This window comes from Clupea harengus, chromosome 20, assembly GCF_900700415.2.
Source record: "Clupea harengus chromosome 20, Ch_v2.0.2, whole genome shotgun sequence".
In the NCBI taxonomy this organism is placed as follows: Eukaryota; Metazoa; Chordata; class Actinopteri; order Clupeiformes; family Clupeidae; genus Clupea; species Clupea harengus.
The window spans coordinates 6863003-6886569 of record NC_045171.1 but is presented as its reverse complement, the minus strand read 5'-3'; the positions used below and the strand labels follow the sequence as shown (position 1 = coordinate 6886569).

Sequence of the window (23567 nt, the reverse complement as noted above, 5' to 3'; positions counted from 1 at the left end):
GTCCCCCTCTGCTTCCTCGGTCCCTTCCAGCCCCAAAGAGGTGAAGGAGGAGGAACCGGAGGATGAGGGGGAGGTGATCGAGGGCGTGTTAGAGGGGGACGATGATGAGGAGGAGGAGGAGGAGGAAGAAGAAGAGGAGGAGGAGGAGGAGCTGGAGTTGATTGAAGATGAGGAGGAGCAGGACTACGAGGAGGAAGGCTTTGAAGACGAGGAGGTTGGGGAGGCTGCGGATGAAGAGGAGGAGGAGGAGGACGAAGAGTGCGAGGAGACCTTCGAGGAGGACTGGGAAGACGAGTGTGTGGACGGGGACCGAGACGCAGACGGGGATGAGGACTTCGAAGTGGCAGCGAACCTGGGGGAGGTGGAGAGGCTGGAGCAGAAGGAGTGGGGTCGAGTGCTGGGTGGAGAGAAGTGAATGCCTCCACCCTTCTCTACCCTTAACTCTGTCAAGACTTTCCCCTCTCCACTACTGCAGGGGGGGGGGTTGCTGTTCTTGAGGTCAGACTGCTGTGGGAAAATGGCCCTCAATAGTCCCAGGAGACAGACAGACAGCCAAGGAGAGAACGTGGAGCGAACACTTATGGCGTGTCTGTGGACGAACGCACAAAGGTGTTTGTGTTTATTTTTTTTTGTTTTTGTTGTTGTTGTTTTCAGGTCTACTGGTACCACCATGCCTTCTCAACTCAAATCCACTTGGAGAATCCACGCAAGGGATTGGAACTGGTGCTATGGGGCTGTGACTTCAGTTCTGACGTCCTTCAGTTGTTTTATGTTAATAGGTCTGGTGCTTTTTTTCATGTTTATGTTTGGTTGTCGTTTTTGTTTTGTTTCCTCCTTCAATCTGTTTACATTCTCTCTGGAAGAACAACAGTGCATTGTGAAAGTGTCATAGCAGGAAACGCCCCTTCAATAGTACAAGCCCACACTGTTTTTACTGCATACAGAAGTTCAAGTCATTGGTGTTCACTAGATAATATCTTTCTTATACAGATCATATATAAATAGGTGGCCATTTAAAAAAATAAAAATAAAAAAAAATATCTGTGGATAAACCCCACATTTTGTACATCATGTTAATAAGGATAAAGGGTCAATAGTTTTTTTTTTTTTTTTGAGTTCCAGAAATATTGTATTACTCACATTTCACCATCACCACCACCACCCCCTTCAAAAAAATGACAAAACTGGACTCTCCACTGTCATCTATGTGGTCGCACTGAAGTGTCAACATTCAGTGCTTTACCTTAAACACACGGGAGGTGAGAACATTCCACGTTTTAATGTCTCTTTGTTACCTCAGTTACATGCCTCCTAGATGTTTTCGTTTTCGTCTTTTTTCTGTTGTTGATCGTGGCCGACGCTCCAAACCGTAGTGCTAGAGATGCACGGTCGTCATGGTGACCAGGCGTACACGTATTTTCCAATCACCTGATGACATTGAGGAAACTACATTTGAAAAAACGAAAGTCACTTAAATATTTACCTTTGAACAGTTCATCTGAACAGTTGCAAGATAGAAGAGCGGTGCTTTTTACCTGTTTATATTTGCGGCCCCTCTTTTGTCAGGAATGTCTTGGTCTTGACCGCTTACTTGATGCTGATTTTTATCCCATCTTAAAAAGTGTAACTTTTTAAACCAAATGCTATGGTGTTTGGCCAATGGCTAGCTCTAGACTTCATGCAGATTTGATGATGGCCCGAACTGAGTTGACCTAAAAGAGCTTTCTATTGTCAGACCCTAGTACTTGTATAGTTTCCTGTTCTTACCAAAAGAATGGGAAGATTTTGGAGGTGCAATTTATCCCTTTTTTTAAACATTTTAATTTGAAATTTTTACCCTCATGAAAGAAACATAGCTGTAAACTGGCCATTTGTGACATGAGCATGTGTGGACGAATGTACTGCCTTGTTATTTGACCCATGGAAGAGATCCCTGATGTGTTTTTAATTGGTCTTTGAATGCACTAAATATTTATAATTTATTGTAATCATTTAAGAGGAGTAATTTGATTGGAGTTACTAATTTTCCTACACAATTTTTGTTGAAATCGTCATCTCTGTAAAGTCTCAAAATTCAGCCTTAAGAATGTGGTTTACTTCATCAATATAAAGGTGTGACTTTTATAAAATAGTCTTTTAGTCATTTTGAAAGGTGTGACTGAAGAGTTATTGTGAGAGGGATTGATTCCCATTGAGTAGTAGATAGAGACTCTTTTACCATTTGTAGATTATACAACTCCCCTCACTTTAACCTAAACATCAAAGCACAGACAATGGAACTACATTGACATTGTTTTTTTGTTTTTTTGTCAAGCTCTTTTTTTGATCTTTTCATTTCAAATAGTAGCCTAACTAAAGTGAGAAATAAGAAAAGCTTAGTTTGGTTTCTGTGACTCATAATGCTGATGAAGCGATCCGAAGTTGCCCCCCCCCCCCTATAACCACATGATATTGAATGAAAAAAAAAGTGTTTTTCAAACATGTCCCAGAATGCCATGGTTATTGATATCATTTTGTAGATGGTAGGCTTATTTGTAGTTTAATATATCAAGATAAAATACATAAAAAAAAAGAAAGATATATGCCATTATATTTAGCTGGAGACCAAGTTTGCTCTCATTTTGTTAAGGATGACAATTTTTTATTTTTACCAAGCTTTTCCAGCTAGCATGATTGTGATGCTCCTGCATCGGTCTCCTGCGACAGGGCCGTCTACTTTTTTTTTTCAAAAGTAACACACACGTATGCACTACCAAGGGATGGTGAGTATGTTAAAAGAATTAGTGATATCAGATATGATGCAATAAAAACCATGAGTGACTCTCTATGCCTTTTGTTCTACTCAAAAACAAATAAACAAACAAAAACTCCAGAGCATCCGGAAAGCTGTCAGCCATTTTCCCCCCTCAGTTCACATTTGAAATAAACAGATTTTGGGTTCCAGTCATATATCTTATTTTATGTTTCTGATGTTCTCTTGCGGATTTTGGGTGCCTGTGGGCCTTACAATCATCCCCTCACTTTTCTGTTGTTTTGGGTGAGCCCAACACAAGTTAGCCTAGTTTCTTTCAAGTTCTTATCTCTCCATTGGCACCCCACTTGTCCCATTTGCCATATACTCAAACATGAACAAACTTTTCTTTCCTAATCTTATTGTCCCTTTATATTTATGTGACTTGTATTACTTTTTTCTGCAGATGTTTGTTTTGATTATTCTTGTTGTCTATGTGATATGTCAGCTGCTGTGTATCAGCATTCTTCAGCCCCTTCTCCTGGACCTAAGAAATGATGTTCTCATTTTGTCCAGGGCTACTTTGGGAAGGGATGGGGGATTTGCTGCCATGTGAGAAGACCCATGAACTGAACTGTACTGTACTCCCCCCTGTGTATAATAAATATAAGTTTTACAATAGACACTACCAACTCTGTTGTGTTGTTGGTGTATTGTTGGAAAGATTTTTTTGCTGAGGAATACTGTAAAGGCAAACTGCAACTGAGCTCCAAAATAGTTGGTTGAAATTGACAGGCTTATAGAGACCATGAAGAAGTCCATCTGCTTCAACTATTCTGCATTATTGGGTAATTGTTCTCTGTGATTCTACAATTAAATGAGCCAGAGTGCTTTTGCTATTGTATTTTGTGGCCACAGCTTTTCACAAAAATAAGGCAATGCATTAAATGTCGGTGGGCCATTTTAATAAGCCTTGACATTCTGTTAACGCAATTAAACGGCTGAGCCAAGCCAAATATCCAAGTCATACAATCAGACGGTGGCGCACTGGTGCAGACTGGAGTGAATCTGTTCTTTCTCGATGATACAGCACTACTTCCGCTTCCGGGACAAAGTTCTCTGGAAGAAGGACCGCCGACATCAACACTAACGTTATCCGAATTAAAACCCCCACTGTCGCTGCCTAAGGTACAGACTACATCACCAGTTCGAAAGTAGGATGGCGCGTTATTAGTTGTATCCGAAATGGTATCCGATCTGTCGATTTATTTGCTTGCTAAGCTATTACATTGTATTCTTGCAATTGCTATGTGCACCGGCTGTTCATCGATAACGATCATGGAAGCCAACACAAACGTTTTCGTCAATTCAGGCAACCAACGGATGTACCCATAGTTGATAATCACGCAGGTTGAGTCGAAGTTCATTGATTTGTATTGCCTCGGGGAATTAGATCATCCCCGCGAGCCGTCAGCCGGTGAATGGCCTTGCATTTTGGAGACGACGCAGATAGTGATCATATAACATACGTTATTAACTAAGTATTACATGCCAATCTTGTATTGTTTTAGCAGCCAAGCATTGATCACACAATTCAGTCTTATAGCGAGAGGGGCCGTACAGATTGAACCTGTGATTCAGCCCGATTAGGTTCAACACAAGTTACTCTACTTTCTTGTCTTCCGTTATGTTCCTGTTTTTTTTTGCTCAGGTGTCAGCAGCAAGAAGATGTCTGGTCAGAAGAGACCATGCGACCCCAGTGGGTCCGTCTCCTCTGGCGCTCCTCCAGAGAAGAGGCGAGAGCGGGAGGTCGGAGAGGAGACTGCCGGGGTCAGCACGACAGCGGGAGGAAGCACCGCCGTGGAGACGGTGATCAAACTTGGAGGCGTGTCCAACCCGGTAAGAAAAGCAGAGCCTAGTAGTAAATACTGTTGAGAAATCTTCGTGACATATGTCAGACGCACTGTGACAGATGACTATAGCTAACTGAAAGCCTTGTGTGTTCCTGACATAGTGGTACTAAGATTGACACTGTGACAAAGGAAGCATCCAGAAACAAAGTGAAGTCATTCATTTGTTCTAGTTTTTGTCTTCTAAGGTCTTAACCACAGGAGTACAGCAGTGGTCATTAGGAAGATCTTTATTTAACCAAAGATGACGTGAACTTCATCAATTGTGCTTGTTTTTAAGACCTGTCAAGTGTTTCTGTATTCATGAACAGTATTGAAGGACTTGAGTCAGGTCATCTGTGTGCCTTCTCTTATGATGCTCTTGTTAGGGTCCCATGTATGTATCTCTTCAACTGTCTCACTCCCTTGTTTTCCTCTCACACGCAGGAGGAACAGGATATCAAAGCCCTGCAGGTGAAAAATAGAAAACTGGGGGAGGCTCTTGACCAGAGACAGGCAAGTCTTTTCTTTCACTCACAGATAAACACACACTAAATTAACCAGACTTACAGCTTTGTTTTTTTAAGTACCTTCCTAGAAACAGATGTAATGGTACCCCAAATCTTAAGCACTTGTTTTATGATTATTTTGCTGTTCCGTTTCCATGTTAGTGTTACTATGTTGCTAAAGTACAGGCAGGGAATGTTTTGGAAAGTGGTGTCCAAAATCTCCCTGTTGCTTTAATGTCTGATTCCCTAAATATTGAACTGAATAGATTTGTCTATATAGTGAGTGAGTGAGTGAGTAGACAACTGGTGAATCCAAACACACCCTTGTATACATCAATATTCTGCCTGTCTTTGGGCCTGCAGGTGATTGAGGATGAGCTGAGGGACAGAGTGGAGAGACTCGAGACTCGGCAGGCCACTGATGATGCCAGCCTGCTGATCCTCAACAGATACTGGAACCAGGTAAACCTCCTACCTGAAGCCTACCCGATAATGTGCTAATAGAACTAGTGTTGATGTGTATGTGAAATATTGATCTCTCTGTCAACATTGTGTTGCACAGCTTATGAAAGGCACATTACAGCAACCTGTATGTTTCTCATTTTAGGATGAACATGTGTAATCTGCTTTTGGCCTTAGAATGTTCAATTTCCAGCCTGACACTCAAAAATGATCAATACAGAACTTTACCATAATTGTCTTTGCATCTGAAACAAATTAATTATGTCAGTTGTTCAGTGAAAAACACAAGATCATATCATCTCTCTCTCTCTCCCTGTCTCTCTCTCTTTCTCTATCTATGCTTTCAGTTTGATGAGAATGTGCGTCATATCGGTCGACGCTACGACCAATCTGGTGGTGAGCCAGTGGATGGCCACATCAGTGAAGGGCGGAGCCTGAAACCTGACACTCCGGAACCTGACGGAGACTCCAATCCGGAGCGGGCAAAGGACCGAGGTACCAATCAGCTCTCCGCTGGGCCTTATGTGATTCTCAGAACCAGATGGAAACTCTTGTTTATAGTCATTAGGACATGTTGGTACCCCTACCCAGTTCAGGTGAAGTCCATTTATATCAGTAAAAATAGCAAAGCGAGGAACAGGAAAAGAGGGGGAAATAGGACTGCCTCATAAGAGTGAGGGCAACAGCTCACTCCAGTAGATACCCCCTAAAGAGAATTGACACGTAATTTGTTGAGTAGATTTATAATATGTATATTTATATTTAATTTTCTTGGATTATTGTAGTAATATGTGCTGCGCATTCCCTTTTAGGCCAGCAGGGGGAGACTTCCAACTCTTTCTTGGCCACTCTGGCCAGTAGTAGCAGTGAGGAGATGGAGGCGGAACTCCAGGAGAGGGTGGAGTCCAGCTGTAAACAGGCCAATCGCGTGGCCGATATTTACACCAGTCTGAAGGACACCGTGGATCAGCTGAAGAAGACTGTGGACAGTGGAATCGGTGAGAGGGGCATTGTGGGATGCTGTTTTTGGGGAGTGCTGGGTGTCATGGCAACCATAGTGCTATCACTACTGGGGGGTTGCAGTAGTGGTAAGCATAGTGACAATCGCTCATTGGTGCTCTTCTGCCTCTGAAATCAGTATTACAGTAGACGACCTGTCCCTTTTGACAGATAATAGAGGTCTGCCTGTAAATGTCAACCTAACCTCATAGGCATGAACCCCTACGGAGGGTTTTCAAAATGGTTACACCCACAGCAATCTGGAACCAATAAAGTAGAGCTGGAGGATTTCTTTGGACTGTTATAGGACTGTATTGGAAGTGTGATGGCCAGAAGTCATTGTTGCTGTTCAGACATCCACCACAATTGTGCACCTTCAATCAGTGTGGACTGCTAGACCAAATGTATTTTTATAGGTTCATGTGGCTTTTAGGTAATGTCTTGGTAACTGTAACCCACATTTCATTAACAGACAGTAGCCTGTGGGATGTCGCCACCCAGCTCAACTCCCTGTTGACCAGTGAGAATGAACGCTTGCGTCAGCTGACCGACAGCCTCAAACAGAAACACAGCCAGATGACCAGTGAGGTGAGAGAGAGGAAATGGCGGAGCTCTGCATGAGAGTTCAAATGTATGGCAGTGGGGATCATTTTGCAGAAGATCTCCCCCCCCCCCCCCCCCCCCCCTGTAATTTGATTTTGGTAAATTGTTCCCAGGATCATGATGTTTATATGTGTGTTATGGTTGTCAGATTTTAAGAATGTGTGTTTTACTGGTTTTGGGTGTGATCTGTACATGTGTGTTTGTTTTGTGATTCTCACACATTTGATGTGTGTGTGTGTGCGTGCGCAGTCGCGTGTGCTGGGTCGTGCTGCGACACGGGCTGATAATCGCATCAGCGAGCTGCAGGTTCTGGTCGAGGAGCTACAGTGGGACATGGAGAAGATCCGTCGCCGAGAGAACCGACTCAACACACACCTCGGAGAGGTGCTGGAACGGGTAAGGCCGCACATGTGTCTGTTTGTCTGTGTGTGTGAAAGAGAGAGACAGAGTGTGCTTCTGTTTTTTTTTATTATTATCGTAATATTTTCATCCTGGTTTTTCACCAACAACTACAATTAAGTCATTTGAAAGCAATTGTTATTTAGTTTCTAAATACAATGTGGATAGAATGTTTTGTCTTCTTAATTTTTCAGTGGTTAAGTGTGTTAAGTGTTAATACGGCCTAGTGGAAGGCTGTATTTATCTGACCATCACTGTGTCCCTCTGTGGCCACCATAGGTGAACAGCAAAGGTTACAAAGTGTGTGGAGAAGCCAGCAGTGTGTGTGGAACCATCACCATCAACAAGAGAAAGGTGGGTGCGTTTAGAGGTGAAGCTATGTGTATGTGTGTTTATAATAATCAGGTTGCAGCCAGCCGCTGTTAAACGTACCGTCTAGTAATACCTTAAATCCACAACCTCCATGGGGCTCTGTGCTAATGAAGCTGACTTACTGGGCGCATTTGCTGTGTCAGCAGTATTGTAGGTGTAGGTTCTTTGGCACCGAAAGTTCAGAACTGGCTTGTCTTTTAAGATGGGCAGGTTTTTGGGTCAAAGACATTCTGTAGATATTTTTTAGAAAATGATTAATAGGTATGAGCAACTATGAAATTAGTAGAACTGGCGTTGTGAATACAGGCACAGATCATTTTACATTTTAAGTTTTTGGCTGGTAAAAACCCATTCATTTGTCTTTGACCCTTTTACAAATACTAATGTTTGACTGTTGTGACCAATACGGTTTCAGTCTACCCTTATAAAATAGTTTTTTTTCTGAAGACTGTGACAAACAACTGAGGTGATTCTTTAAGAAACATCTTTCTTTTTCCCCACTTAAATTTGTCTTTCTTTTTCCTCTCTCTCCCAACCTCCCATGCACAGTTTGAGGAGATGAATAGTGAGCTGGAGGAGAACAAGGAGTTAGCGGAGAACCGCCTCATAGAACTGCAGAAACTACAACAGGATTTGCAGAACGTCCATCAAGACAACCAGAGCATGAGAGTGAGTTGACAGGCCGGAACCGGAGTCACAGTTCATGAGACTAGAGCCTTTGTCTTTTCTTTGCAGATGGATTAGTGAGGTGAATGACCTGTGATGCTTGATGCTTATCTTTCTTGTCCCTCGCTTTCTTCCTTTAATTCTTCCGTCTTCTCTATCTGCCTTTCTTTCTTTCTTTCTTTCTTTCTTTCTTTCTTTCTTTATTTTTGTTTCTTCCTGTCAGATGGAGTTGGTGTGCCGGGCCGAGGGGGTGGTAAGAGATAGCGCTGAGTACCGCTGCCTGCAGTCCCAGTTCTCGGTTCTGTATAACGAGTCCCTGATTCTGAAAACCCAGCTGGACGAGAACAGGGCACGGCTCAACACCACTAGAACCGCCCGACTACGCCAGCTCGACCATATGGAGGTGTGTGTGTGTGTGTGTGTGTGTGTGTGTGTGTGTGCATGCGTGTGTGCGCTTGCATGCGCATGCATTATTTTTTGGGTCTTCCCCAACCAGTAGCATTTCTGCCTGTAACTGTGCGTAAGTGTGTGTGGACAAGATGTGGTATTGCCAATTGAGGATTTCACTGCCATTTATCCGGTAATTTGTGTGTGTTTTCTAGAATGATGAGGTATCACTGCAGCGTAAGGTGCGTACTGAAGTCATTCAGCTGGAAGACACCCTGGCTCAGGTGCGTAAGGAGTACGAGATGCTGCGCATCGAGTTTGAGCAAACACTCGCCGCCAATGAGCAAGCAGGTAACTCATTCACTCTCTTATACACACACACACACACACACACACACACACCTTCTCACACTGACTTTGTGTGTCTTTTTCTCTGTCTCTTTCTCACAATTTCTCTCCCCTCCCTCCCTCTCTCCATCTCTCCTCCAGGTCCCATCAACAGAGAAATGCGTCACCTGATCAGCACGCTGCAGAACCACAACCAGCAGATGAAGGCAGAGGTGCTCAAGTACAAACTCCGCCTGAGGGAGTCGCAGCAGGAGCTCAACGTGGTGAGGGGTAGAGGGAGGAAGAGAGTGTGTGTGTGTGCGTGTGTGTGGGTGAGTCACTGTGTGAGACAATGAAGAGAGAAAGCTGAAAGAGAAAGTGTCTGTATGAACCAATGGAGAGAAAAGAGATGAGTCTCTGAGCGAGAGAGGGGGTGGGGAGGGAGGATCTTTTAGGATGTTTTAGGATTTCTCAACTCAGTAAATCTTTTTCTCTAATAGGTCCGTGCAGCGAAGGGCAACGCAATCCTCCAATCCCAGTCCAGCACTGAGCTTGACGTAAAAGAAGAGACCGCCTCTCCTCTGACACCAGCCACAGGTGATGTCACAGTGAAGGTGGAGTCTGATAATGACTCGGCCACGCCCACCAGCACAGGTATGCCCGCTTCTTCCCTCTGTCCTCTCAGGCCCAGTCTGCACACCAATATTTCAAGACTTTTTAAGTCTTTTTGATGACTTTTTGGTGCCTTCCAGGATAAACACTGTACATTGCCATGTTGTATACACTCATCTGCACACACTTACATACATAATCTCACATTCACACTCTTTTTTTTATCTTCCTGGTTGTATCTTCCGCCTTTCTCTGCCCCTCCTATACTCTTTCATATTCTTTTTCTCTCTTCGTTCTCTGTCTTTTCCCAGGTGCCTCAGTGAAGACGGAGCCTGGCACGGAGGCAGAACTAGTCGTTAAGGAGGAGGACAAGGATAAGGACAGAGACAAAGAAAGAGAGAAGGAGAAAGAGAAGGAACGAGAGAGAGAGAAAGACAGAGCGACCCGTGGTAGTGCGACTGTTAAAGAGGAGAGGGACAGGGCTGGAACCAGCAGCAGCCATTTAGAAGAGAATGTGGCGGAACGCTGCGCCGTGGTTGGAGGACCTAAGAGGAAGGAGGTGGAGCAACTGAAAATACTTCGTGCTGAGCTCAAGTACGTACTCTAATATTAATATAAATGTATAAAAAAAAGTACATCTTGAAAACACTATACAAGATAAGAAGGATGGCAATGATTGGGCGGATGTTGAGATACGTGAAAATGTTGAATATGTGGATGATGGTAAAGCGGAGACATTGGTGATAGTGGCGATTTGATAAAGATCATAATGATGACATTGATTATGATAATGGTGGTGGTGGTGATTCTGTTGATGAAGTTTGTGACGATGACTCTGGTATTGCCTGTTCTGCTGCTGCTATTGATGATGATGATGATGATGATGATGATGTTCGTACAGGAAAGCGCAGGAGTCACAGAGGGAGATGAAGCTCTTGTTGGACATGTATCGCTCCGCCCCCAAAGAACAGAGGGATAAAGTCCAACTCATGGCTGCTGAGAAGAAAGCCAAGTCAGAGGTACACACACACACACACACACACACACACACACACACACACACACTTTTCAGGTTCAGTATCTCTACTGTGTATTTGTTCAAATGCTTGTGGAATTATTTTTAGATCTTTATGTGGGTGGAAATGTGTGTGTGAATGAATGGGTGTGTGTATGGGTGTTTTTGTGTGTGTGTGTGTGTGTGTGTGTGTGTATATATATCAATGGATGTGTGTGTGTGTCTCCTAGGGGGAGGAGCTGCGCCAACGCCTGCGAGAGCTGGAGGAGAGGGAAAGGAGGGAGGGGAAGAAGATGGCCGACGAAGAGGCTCTCAGAAAGATCCGCTCCGTGGAGGAACAGATCGACATCCTCAACAAGAAGCTGTCCCTGGCCAAACAGGTGTGTGTGTATCTTGTGTGTGTGTGTGTGTGTGTGTGTGTGTGTGTGTGTGTGTGTGTGTCTGTCGTCTGTCTGTGGTGTACATGTGTGTGTTTCTACCTACGTGCATACCTGTATAAGTGTACGTATCTGTCATGAATATACACAAAACAAACAAACAAAAAACCTGTATGCTGTGTCTGACTTGCATTTTCCTCTGTTCCTCCTCTTCTCTCTCATGTGCCCCATCTTCCCCTCCATTCCTCTGTTCCCCCTCTTCTCTCACACATCTTCCTCTCCATTCCTCTGTTCCTCCTCTTCTCTCTCCTGTGTTCCATCTTCCTCTCTGTTCCTTTCCTTTCCCTTCCTGTACATTTACAAACTTCCGTTCCTCTTCCTTCTCCCTCTACCCCCCCGCTTTTCCTAAGGAGGAAGACGCTCTGCTCAGCGAGATGGATGTGACGGGGCAGGCCTTCGAGGACATGCAGGAGCAGAACATCCGGTTGATGCAGCAGCTGCGGGAGAAGGACGACGCCAACTTCAAGCTCATGAGCGAGAGGATCAAGTCCAACCAGATCCACAAGCTGCTGAAGGAGGAGAAGGAGGAGCTCGCCGACCAGCTGCTCACACTCAAGACACAGGTGGTGTGTGTGAGAGAGTTTTTCGGGGTGGTTTTTGAGGTGGGGGGGGGGAGGAGCTTGCCGACATGCTGCTTGACTTTAAGACTCATGTGGACACTTGAGCAAAGCTCAGGTACCAAAGCTCCCCCTAGGGAGCCGCCTGTCTCTAACCAAGATGAAGGTGATTGGTTGGTGCGTTGCAGATGTGTGTGTGTGTGTGTGTGTGTGTGTGTGTGTGTGTGTGTGTGTGTGTGTGTGTGTGTGTGTGTGTGTGTGTGTGTGTGTATATGCAATATATGCATATTTATTTTATTTTTATTTATTTTTTCAATGTATTAACTCTTCATTGTACCCTCGGCACCATTGTAAATGAGGGTCTTATTCCTCAATGTGTTTTCCCGAGGCTTAAATAAATAAATAAATAAATAAATAAATTTGATGGGAGGTGATGAGGAGTTAGCTGTCCAGCTGCTGACAGTTAGGACACAGCTGGGCAGTAGAAGCCAAGTGTATGGGGATGTCTGAGGCTAAAGCTGAGGCAAAGGTGCTTAGGTTCGGGTTGGGAAAAGTGTGTTTAGGGTTGATGTTTTAGGTAAGGAACTGAAGAATGTTCAAAGCTTTAGTAGAATGTTTATGGCAGGCTTGTTATTATTGTTATTATTATATTGTATTATAGCCCCTATTTATTCAGTCATTTATTGGTAGTGACTGAGCTTTGAGCAGTTTTCTCACTCTCCCATCTCCCCTACCTCATAGGTTGATGCACAGCTTCAAGTAGTGAGGAAGCTGGAAGAGAAAGAGCGGCTCCTACAGGGGACCATCGGTACTGCAGAGAGGGAGCTGTCCCTCCGAACACAGGCTTTGGACATGAATAAACGCAAGGTACACATACACTGTCTCCCCCCCACACACACACACACACACACACACACACACACACACACACACACACACACACATACCTATACCTCTTCTATGGTTTGTACACACTTTCCTTTCTTTAGGTTCACCCGTAGACACACAAACACAAAGCTCAATTCTGAATGTGTTGGGCTCAGTCGCCTCTGCCTGTGCACACAGACTTGTGCATCTGTCGTATTCTCTCTCTCCCTTACTCTCTTGCTCACCCTCCCTCTGTCTCTTCCTCTCTGTCTCTGCCAGGCCCAGGAGTCTGCGTTGCTCTCTGAGGAGATGAAGGGCCAGCTGGAGTCGGTGCAGCAGAGGCTGAGTGGGGTGAGGGAGGAGGTGATTGAGAACAGCACCACCCGCGAGAAAGAGTCCTTCAACGCACGGCGCGCACAGGTAAACCACACACACTCACTGTTTTGCGCTCTCTCTCACAAACACACACACTCACTGTTTTGCTCTCTTTCTCTCTCTCACACACAAACACATACACTCTCTTTTTTTTCCCGCTGTCTCTCACAAACACACACGCTCACTGTTTTGCGCTCTCTCTGACAAACACACACACTCCTTTGAGTGTTATTGTCCTTGTATGGCTGGTCTGTGTTGCCACACACTTTTATGTTCTGACATTTTAAGAGCTAGCTTACACAATATAAGGCCATAATGACAATGGGGAAGGAGAATAAATTATTCACTTTTGGACCTGGACATGGACATTATAAACAAGCTGCTAGCATGGGTTAGATTTGGAGGAAAACAAAGGTAAACAAACAAAGCTAATCAGTTTGGAAACACTGAGGTGAAGTAAAGGTCCACGTGTAGGTGGAGTCTTGGGGCCCTAATTTCATCGATGGTCAACTGACAACGAGCAATGTCCGCCGCCAATGAAGTAAAGCTAATTTAATAACTTGGCAAAATAATTGTATTAAATTAATACAACGAACAAGATCCTAAAATCCGCAAACACAGGTGGGTGGGCACAGTGCTCCCACATGCCCGCAACAGTTTTATTTAATGCCCGACGGACATGAGCTTGTTGCCCGTCAATTAAATTAAGGACGTCTGTGTCAGTGAACACGAACTGGCTGCATTGTCTGCCTCGTTTACTGTGCTTCATCAACACAGAGCATCCGGCTCCACTGCTGACAGTTTATGAGGTATCCAGCTCCCGGTCATTTTACGTCTGTTGGCACGAATTAAAATCTGACACATATTATGGTTCCCATTTGCCTGTTACCTGTTGTGCAGGAGGACATCTGCAAGCTGAGGAGAAAACTGGAGAAAGCCAAGAAACCAGCGGACATCCCCAGTGGTGATGAGATAATGAACGAGGAGATCAACGATTACAAGGTACTTCTGTCTCTGTTGGCAGGCATGCTTTAACAGGGAATGGGTTGTTAAAGGGCTTTTCTTTCAGCCTTTGTGTTATTCACACTGCTGTTTGATTTGATTTGATTGGTATTTTTCTGTCCTTTTCTCGTCCCCAGGCGCGTCTGACCTGCCCGTGCTGTAACTCGCGAATGAAGGACGCCGTGCTGACCAAGTGCTTCCACGTCTTCTGCTTCGAGTGCGTGAAGACGCGCTACGACACGCGCCAGAGGAAGTGCCCCAAGTGCAACGCCGCCTTCGGGGCCAATGACTTCCACCGCATATACATCAGCTAGGAGACGAATGGCCCCGTGTGATTGGCTGGCTGCTAGCCACACCCACACCTGACCCTCACCGCCCTTGGATCCTCCATCGTGATTGGTTAGGGTCGGTGCTGCTCTCTTGTTGTGTAACTCTTAAGTGTTCTGGAGTTCTGAGATGAAGAGAAGTGGTTCGTGTGTGAGACTTGTGGCATCCTAGGGTTTGGCTAGATTTTTCCCCCTTACTTTAGGACACAGAAAAAAAAAGAAAAAAAAACATCAACACCAAATGTGTCACTCAGCTACATGGTAAACAACTAGTGCCCTCCACACCTGCTTCCATACATTCCATCTGGGGGTTGCATTTGATGATGAAAACATGGACTGTAGAGATGCATTGTGCTTGTGTGGTCCCTGACCGCTGGTTCTGTAGAGAGACGGAGGATATACAGTCGTCTGTTCAGTTCACAGTTGGGAAAAACCTTTCCAGTTTACACGAAATGTCAATACAAACAAACGAACAAAAAGAAAGGACATTTTAGACTGGCCTGAGTGGGCTACGGGACCTGTTGAGAGTGGTATTTAGACTTTAAAAAAATTAGTGATAGAAGATGAGAGCACCAGAATCGTATTTCTAGGCCTTTCATCCTCCTGCGCTCTTTATTGAAAATTGATGGTGGTCTGTTGTAATTTTATTGTACATTTATCTGTATCGCTTATTGGTCTTTTCTTTTTAATGCCTCGCCCTTACAGCGGAGGCAACACCTTATGCCGTTAACAGGTTATGACTTTTGTATTTGCTTCTGGGCAGTCAATAAATCTCGACAGAAACAGTGGTCATCTGGTTTTCTTGATCTTCACCATAATTTTCCCCCACTTAAAGACGCAGCCTACAATTCTAAACAGGAGGATGTTGATAGTTCCCTGCACCGGAAGCAACGTGTATGGCTCAGTCTCAGTTTCCCATTTGCAAATCCAGGGCTGTGTACAAACCGGCAGTTTTTCTTGAGTGCACACACTGGATGGACAACTAGTACTGTGAGGAATGATTCAAAGTAGAAATTTGACAAATATTGTTTTCATTATAAACGAGGACTGTGAGGGGCACTGTGGCGCAAGCAGTAGCCCCGACCATATACGGGCTTGAACGCCCACGGGGACACGGGTTCGAATCCGACCCGCTGTCATTTCCCGATCCCACTCCCCACCTCTTCTCTCCATCTCATTTCCTGTCCAAACCTTCACTGTCCTATCTCATTAAAGGCAAAAACCCCCAAAACAAATCTTAAAAAAAATAAAAAAACGAGGACTGTGCCTTTAAATATAGATTGTCTCCCAGGTAAATTCAAACTGTTTCATGAGTGTCGAGCTCCTACAGGCAGAAGGGGTTACTGAAGCAATCTGCACTACAACTACCTCTACCCACAAATTCCTCGAATGTAACCCTTTGAAACCACAATTCCCGGCGTGCAACTCTCAACTCTGACGCGTCCTCCAGTCATCAACTAGCCGTGGGCTACTAACAACTAAAGCGGGTCTACAAGAGGCAATCTCCCTGTGCGGACGAACAGGGAACAGAGCTGTCGATAGCATCAGTCCTAGTACTAGTTCTGCACCGGTTCAGTGATTTAATAGGACTTATATCACGCCGACTGCCACTGAAAATACAAGGGATCTTTGTGTGTTTTGGCGTCCTGGTGCTGTAACGTCATCGCGTTTGCTTAGAGCTGTATTCTTTTTGCGCGCTCGTCTAAAAATATACTGAGGATTTCCGTGCGATCAAACAACGGTAACGGGCAGGTTGTGGAATTTGTCAAACTGGAGAAAACCTCAAAATATTGCATTCGTGTATTTTCTTATTCCTGGTTATTACCAAATATAGTCAGCGAGATTTATTGGTGCTCTGTCCTTGCTTTGCGCGTCCTATAATGGTCCGGGTGAAGGTTGCCAAAGTTTATTATTAAATTATGCTGAGTTGATGCAAAGAAAATCTAATCGACCAATCTTCCAAGTTGGTCCTTCTGTCATCCGATTCACAGTGTCCGCCTGTTGCGCTTTGTTGCCTCGCAAACTTTCTGTCGCTTCCTTAAAATCTACTTTATTTTGCCAAGGTGGCTATTTTGTAGCGAATGATTCAGGTGCTGCAACTGTAAGTCAATTTGTCATCGTCTGCAAACATAGGCCATTGTTTGCATTGGGACATTTTAATCGTTGCTTTTATGTTTCAATCACTAATTTATTAAGACGCAACACTTTAGAGCTATTTTAAAATAGATAAAATATCGACAGGCCACGTTTCGAGGACACTTTTTCTTCGTTTCCTTATTCTCACCATTGGTGAAATGGCTTCCCAGGGCATTTTTTCAGCCCATGCTGGCTCAAGTTCAGCTAAGTTTTTGATTGTGCTACTGTATGTATCCGCCATGGAGGTTGGATGCAGTGAGCAGGCTTTGCCATTTGGACAGACTTCGGCCTCGATGAACCTCCAGTCACTGATCAAGGAGACAGGAGAGGCAACGCGCCAGTACGTGGAGTCCATTGTGGGCACCAATGTTGTCGAAACAGGTTTGGAGGTGAGGACAGAAAAGACCACAGGCTACCAACAACTGTGATTTACGTCTTTCAGCCTACTCACATTGCCTCACACCCTTTAACGGTGGCTTTAAAGCGCTGGCATGCCTATAGATCACGCTTTCTGACCTATCTTTCATTTCTATTCTTTAACCAAAGACTAACTGATCAAAACTAACTTCTCGAATCAGTTGATATGAAAAATGAACGCTTCAGTCCATTTCTTTCACTGTCATGTTCTCTTCTCCCCCCAATAACGTTTTTGTCGCCCCCTCCTCCTCAAGTTAATCTCTTTTTATCCCCCCTTCTCCTCCTCTCCTGTCATCCCCCTTTCCTCTGCCCTAATTTCGTCCCCACTCACTCCTCCTTCTCTGACCCCTCGCACAACCTCGGCTGTTCCACTCTTGGCTCCCGATCTCTCTGTACCAGAATGCTGTTGTGTACCTTGAATCTGTATTTGGTCCAGAGAACATCTATACTGTGACCATGGTAAGAAAAAAACACGTAGCTCCGCACCAGTTAGCCACTCATTCATTTACTTTGTTTTGCACAGCTAGAACCCATGTTCTTTGGGTATTCTGGGTTTCAAATAGAAGGTTTTTGAAGGGGTAGGTGTAGTGATATGAACACATGCGGGACTAGATAGCACGTTAATTTTACCACACTCGTACTGACATTGACACTTAAGGGGATGTGGTCAGTCTGCTCTACACAGCACAGTGTAAGTGTGTGAGTAACAGGTGTTAGACATTTGTCCTCCGACACACTCTCCTTCATCACCAGCTTGCAGACAAGTGTGTGTGTGTGTGTGTGTGTGTGTGTGTGTGTGTGTGTGTGTGTGAGTATAAATGGCTTGGGTGTCTGGTGTCGTAAATGTGTATGTGAAGCAAGGCTTGTGATAGTGTGAATGTGCTTGAGTTATGGCTTTGAGTTAAAGGGTTTGTCCAGCTGTCAGATGCATGCACACTTGCCTGTCGTTTTCAACAGAGCTTTCTTTGTGTGCAGCCAAACAGGCCCATTATTCTAGACACATGTGGAGTACTCAGAAACATACATACAAACGCACACACACACATACACACACACACACACACACACACACACAAACACATACACATACACATACATTTGCTGGACGAAGAAGTACAACAAACCTCTTTCAAGTTCAGATTATGAAATATTTATAAATGCTTTCCTGGCAAATGACACATCCCCTCTCTCCATACTCATGGTGAAGAATATAGTCTCACATGATTATGAACCTTTACGCAAATAACACCAGTTATGAGCACCACCGGTTCCGCATTTCAAGTCAAATCACAACAGAGGTGTTCTGGACCTGTAGTCTAAATCGAGAGGCTAACCCACTCCTTGAGTCAACTATATTTTCGAACATGTTGATAGATCAGGAAGAAATTATATTTGGGTGATACAGTCCCTTTTTTGGAAACAAAAAATATTTGACAAGATTATCCTCACATGTAGGCAGATATCAATGCAGCTTTCATGCAGAGGAGTTGCGTGTTTCTTTTTGACTGGCCCAGGCACCCAATAGGGGACCAAAAATGTACTCATTGCCAATGACTCAACCAATCATGTGAATGTGTCAATCATGTATCCAAACTAAACCAACACTGCTCCTCTCACATGCTGGGGGAACTTTGTGGGAGATGGCATAGTTATTTGCCTGATGAAATTCAAAACTCTGTATTTTCATCCGTGCTGCTGACTATAGCACTATTTTTGTCCTTTTGCAAAAGCTGGTCTGGTTGCAAATGCTGACTTCGAGCAATTCATGTACCAGGGGTCAGTTTAAATCATGGAAAAAAAGAAGAACTATTTACCCGGATGGCTACTTTTATCTAGTTGTTTCACATCCTGTCTGTAAAAAGTACATTGATCATGTTATTGAAAGGCCTACGCCTTGAGTAGCTTATCACTATAGAATCATCCGATAAGGGCTTGATATCCTTTGTCTTGTCACTCTTCTCCTCCTTCTTTCTCACACACTTACTCTCTCACTCACATTTTCTCAATTTTCCTGTCACTCGTCTCTCTCTCTCTCTCTCTTTGTCTTTTATATATTCTCTCTCTCTGTAGTTCCTGGAGATGTTGCTGCAGTTCTTGGCGGAGGGTGCAGCCAGCGGACTCAACGTCATTGCTGTGTACGTCTCCGAGATCCTCAGAGCCACTGGCGTGGACGGTGTGTAAAGCCTCTCATATCACACTACTACAATACAAAGCGATAATGCGAATTTATCTTTGTATCGGCTATAGGCAACTGTCTGTTCCGTACTGATTTTACAGTAGAGCTTAACAGTTAGTATGTAGTTGGCTGTTTAACAATTCTCAGCTATATGTGGGATTTTGCGAATTTTTGTGAGTTTTTCCATCATTGGTATTCATAATGGCCGATGTGTACTGAGGTGTATCTTACAGCTGGGCTGGTTTGGTGTGGACCTCTGAAAGGAGGTGGCATTTCTTCCTATAGTTCATTCATTGTTCTGTTTCACAAGTGGGTTTGCAGTGAGCAAAAAATGCTCTTTGCTGTCAAATCACATGTTTGAATCAAACACACACAAAGTATGGGAATTTTGCCAGCAAAAGAATTATAGCAAGGAATTTGTAAAGGTTGTTAAGGCATTTGTATCCAAAAATGGACTTGTCTGAGCAAAGGCTGTACCTAGATTTATTTTATAAACATTCATGATTATTTACTACATGGTTAGACTAATTCTGTGTTATATCTCATGTTTGCAATGATGCACAGCAAAAGTTACTTATAGGCATTGGTCGTATGTGTGTGTGTTTTTGTGTGTAAAAGTATGCCATTTTAGCCTAAAGGGCAAGGCATTTGTTCTAGAAACAAGTGTCCCTCCCATCAAAAGAATGACAGGAGTGTTCAGGAACTTGTGTGTTGTCAGGTAACTATGTTGTAACTAATGTGAGAACAGTATGGAATCAGGTTCTTCTTCTTTTGAGGGTCCCTGTTGTAACACCTTCCTGAACAAAGTATTTGTGAAGATATGAACAAGCCTGATTTGTCCTTGTAATTAAGAGACTATTACTTTTTCGTGTGGTTTCTGACCTGGAGCATAAGACTACAAGACTAGAAAAATAGCTATCCACAAAATGATGACTCATTGTAAAATGGTAAGAACCTGCATAATGATTCTTTAAAGGATCAGTACATAGCTGTTGTAATATATATATATAAAAAAATGAAATGATCATTTTAACTGATTCAGTCATCATGTAACCTTGCAATCTATGGAACTTGGAGGTGGTCAGCAAAAGGAAACACAATGCAAGAAGTGGTTGTGTAAATAGTGTCACTTTTTTGAACATTATGGAGTACATAGTTGTTGTCATGAAGCCTGGAAGAAGCTTTATTGGCCAGTTTATACCACACACTGTACCTGTCAAGACATGCACTGTCTTCTCTCTCTTTCAGTTTCTTTTGATCTCGATTTTCATCTCTCTCCCCGTCTCTTTCTCTCCACAGACAAATTTCCTTTCCCACATTTTACTCCAGAGGGTGTGGCCTCTGTAGCGAAGTGGGCTCTCCTGGCCCTCATTGGCTACTGGCTGCTATCTGTGGTGCTGCGATTGGCTCTGTTGGTGTTGAGGCGAGTGTTCTGGTTGTTGAAGGCCGTCGCTGTACTGTGGCTCTTTGGGCTGATCGTTAGCGACACCAGTGCGACCACAGACGCCACAGTAATGCGATTGGCTGCTCTGGTGCTGGGCTACGCTGTGATTGGCTTAGCTACGGGCGGCAAGGAGGTGGTTGGCGTAGAGACACGCCTTAACACACTGGAGGGGAAACTCAAAGCCATAGAGAAGAAGAAGATGGATTGAAAGAGGAGACACCATGATGGCCTGCAAAGGAGATTCAATTGGTGGTGGTTATGAGTGTGGGTCTAGGGACAAGGACTGTGTGTGTGCGTTTCTTTTATCGTGTTATGATAAAGGAGCCCTTGGGGTGCTTTTAGCTGTGTGTGGTTTTCATGTTTAATTCCTCGGGTCAAGGGGAGTCACAAATGGCGTGTCTTGTAAACATGGATTTTTGATGAAAATTATACCCAGAGGCAATGACCCTAAGTTGTCGGTTCTAAATGTGTTATTTCTATGAACTGTATACTGTTAGTCTAAGATGAATGCACAGTGTTTGTTACAGATGATTAAATTTGTAAAAATGAATCTGAATCTACATTGAATCTATATTATTGATGTACTGTGTGTATGTGTGTGTGTACATGATACCAGAGTGAATTTCATCTAGAGGATTTAGACTGTAGGTACTGAAGGCCAAGAGCTTAAACACGATAATCTCGTGCATACACACTTACATATTGTTCTCCGAATACATGCAGCTAAGAGTTGGCTAGTGGTACTGGAGCCTGAGCTCTGCTTAACTGTCTGAAAAATGTGAAGCAATACAACTACTTCATCCAATGTGGCCTTACTGCCCCCTAAACAGATGAAGATGTATCCATCTGCATCCTCAGCTCACCAGTTTGAACATCATTCACACTCAGCTGTGAAATTAACTTCTGAAAGGAAGAATACCGATGGTTAAAACAGTTTTATTTCCACACAGGGTCACGTGAAGAGAAGCCAAGACTTCAGGATCAAGGCTTCAGAGCATTAGCTTTAAGAAATCACAAGCCTTTTGGCCCTCTTGTAAAGACTTACAGCACATGACTAAATGGACCCATTGTTTGAAAGGCACTTCATTACAGCTGTAGGATTCCCAAGCAAAACCAGGAAGACTGTAAGAGTAACAATACGTAATAGCTAAAGTGAGTGTTGTGATCTGTAAGGCTTTAGTGGTTAGTAACTGTAGTATTGTAATGTACACTACATCTATACTATTACACATTATCTGCTGTAAACTAACACACACACACAAAATAGTGTATAAACACAATTTCACACACATTTAAAACACATAACTTTCCAAATATATTATACATACACATATATATATATATATATATATATATATAAATTTCATTTTTAGTGAATATATCTTCCTCTGATTCTGAGACCATCTGAAAGCTTGAAAAACGGCATACTAATACAGACTTGATGATGAGTGTGTCTTTGGTCTGAAAGTGGCTTTAATTGCTGGCTTTCATGGCTATGGTCAACTTGCCCCAAGATCCATAGCAATGTAATCCTTAAAGGGGAAATATGTAGTTTTTAAATCATCAAAAACAGAGGTGTTTGCAGACATAAAGCACTTATGCATATATATTTCCCAATATCCCTGTTATACATTTTCCTATTCTACATGACATTTCCTATCCTTTTGAATATTTAAGAAACATGTAGTATATGCTAAGATATAATGTCAAATACTATAGTTTGACTCATCCCACACATTTGGATAATTATCAGGAAACTAGTTTGTCCCTGACAAACTGCATATTGCACTTTTAAAGCATAAGTACAAGATGGCATTGCTTTGTGACTTGCAACCTTTTCATTAGTAAATCTTCTTTTAAAACTGATAATAGTTCAAATAAAAATGTATTCACTAAAAAACTAAAATATTAATAATAAATGTTTTCTCTACTTGTGGTTCAAAGGAAAGCACAGAATCAAAGGACAAGCTCATGTGCGTTGTTGAAATTAAATATACAAATGAGAAATATAAAAAAGATATAAATCTGATATATATAATTTTACACACAGAAAAGAGGTATTGTATAAAGTTGTAACAATGATGACACAGAAAAATAAAAGTGCCCAATAGTGGTATCTGGTAAGGCCACATTTGACAAACTAAGGCTTTGAAAGGGTGTCTTTACTTTCTCAGTGTGTCTGTAAGAAGATTATCTGTTAAACCTCGACAATGAGGTATAAGAAAGGAACATGCAGATGAACAACTGGTTTCTTGAGAAAAGCTCCACTACATACTAAGTGTCCTTATGTACAATGTACTCAATTAACTGATGTATTTTTGACTGACTGAGTACAATGTATGTTTATGTATACCTAGGTTAGGGTCAAATATGTACAGGAAATGAGAGGCACAAGGACAAAAAAAAAAAGTTCCAAATGACAAATGGTGACATGTTCATCAAAGCTGTCCAAAGCTGCTTGAAAGTCATCCTGAATTTTTTGTATTATAACTATAATATACAGACGTGGACAAAATTGTTGGTACCCTTCCGTTAAAAGAACAAAAAGCCACAATGGTCACTGAAATAACTTGAAACTGACAAAAGTAATAATAAATAAAAATGTACTGAAAATGATCTAATGTAAATCAGACATTGCTTTTGAATTGTGGTTCAACAGAATAATAATAATAAAAAAGAAAACGAATTAAACTGGCCTGGACAAAAATGATGGTACCACTAGAAAAGATTGCAAATATTTTGACCATAGGGACATGTTAAACTAAGGTGTGTCCTCTGATTAACATTACAGGTGTCTTCAAACTTGTAATCAGTCAGTCTGCCTATTTAAAGGGTGAAAATTAGTCGCTGTGCTGTTTG

The 23567-nt window shown here is 43.0% G+C and overlaps 2 protein-coding genes across 5 annotated transcripts; both read left to right on the top strand.

Annotated features, from left to right (window-relative positions):
- The first annotated feature begins 3761 nt into the window (after nucleotides 1-3761).
- rnf20 (ring finger protein 20, E3 ubiquitin protein ligase) lies at nucleotides 3762-15318 on the top strand. 3 transcript variants are annotated; one of them, XM_031587134.2, is made up of 22 exons: nucleotides 3762-3919; nucleotides 4443-4630; nucleotides 5068-5136; nucleotides 5493-5591; nucleotides 5939-6086; nucleotides 6404-6589; nucleotides 7063-7178; nucleotides 7443-7589; nucleotides 7872-7946; nucleotides 8514-8633; nucleotides 8854-9033; nucleotides 9233-9368; nucleotides 9507-9628; nucleotides 9845-9998; nucleotides 10268-10550; nucleotides 10858-10975; nucleotides 11202-11351; nucleotides 11759-11971; nucleotides 12707-12832; nucleotides 13112-13252; nucleotides 14108-14209; nucleotides 14347-15318. In XM_031587134.2, exons 2-22 carry the CDS (start codon nucleotides 4460-4462, stop codon nucleotides 14521-14523), a joined length of 3033 nt encoding a protein of 1010 aa, XP_031442994.1. In that variant the 5' UTR covers nucleotides 3762-3919; nucleotides 4443-4459; the 3' UTR covers nucleotides 14524-15318. The 3 variants fall into 3 exon arrangements, with proteins under 3 accessions (XP_031442994.1, XP_031442993.1, XP_012687434.1); XM_031587133.2 differs by having other exon boundaries at nucleotides 3763-3919; nucleotides 11762-11974; XM_012831980.3 differs by having other exon boundaries at nucleotides 3763-3919; nucleotides 11759-11974.
- A 438-nt stretch (nucleotides 15319-15756) lies between these two features.
- Nucleotides 15757-21264, top strand: si:dkey-74k8.3 (transmembrane protein 109). Of its 2 annotated transcripts, XM_012831991.3 has the most exons (4): nucleotides 15757-17060; nucleotides 17488-17547; nucleotides 19159-19261; nucleotides 20564-21264. In XM_012831991.3, exons 1-4 carry the CDS (start codon nucleotides 16830-16832, stop codon nucleotides 20914-20916), a joined length of 747 nt encoding a protein of 248 aa, XP_012687445.1. In that variant the 5' UTR covers nucleotides 15757-16829; the 3' UTR covers nucleotides 20917-21264. The 2 variants fall into 2 exon arrangements, with proteins under 2 accessions (XP_012687445.1, XP_012687453.1); XM_012831999.3 differs by lacking the exon at nucleotides 17488-17547 and having other exon boundaries at nucleotides 15945-17060.
- The last annotated feature ends 2303 nt before the right edge of the window (nucleotides 21265-23567 follow it).

What these genes read in the sequence shown, in the direction of transcription:
- rnf20 (XM_012831980.3), top strand. Translation starts at nt 4,460, where the DNA reads ATGTCTGGTCAGAAGAGACCATGCGACCCCAGTGGGTCCGTCTCCTCT. An exon ending in TCACCATCAACAAGAGAAAG is followed by an intron (nt 7,947 to 8,513) that starts GTGGGTGCGTTT and finishes TCCCATGCACAG; the next exon opens with TTTGAGGAGATGAATAGTGA. An exon ending in AGCTGTCCCTGGCCAAACAG is followed by an intron (nt 11,352 to 11,758) that starts GTGTGTGTGTAT and finishes GCTTTTCCTAAG; the next exon opens with GAGGAAGACGCTCTGCTCAG.
- si:dkey-74k8.3 (XM_012831991.3), top strand. Translation starts at nt 16,830, where the DNA reads ATGGCTTCCCAGGGCATTTTTTCAGCCCATGCTGGCTCAAGTTCAGCT. An exon ending in ACATCTATACTGTGACCATG is followed by an intron (nt 17,548 to 19,158) that starts GTAAGAAAAAAA and finishes CTCTCTCTGTAG; the next exon opens with TTCCTGGAGATGTTGCTGCA. An exon ending in CAGAGCCACTGGCGTGGACG is followed by an intron (nt 19,262 to 20,563) that starts GTGTGTAAAGCC and finishes TTCTCTCCACAG; the next exon opens with ACAAATTTCCTTTCCCACAT.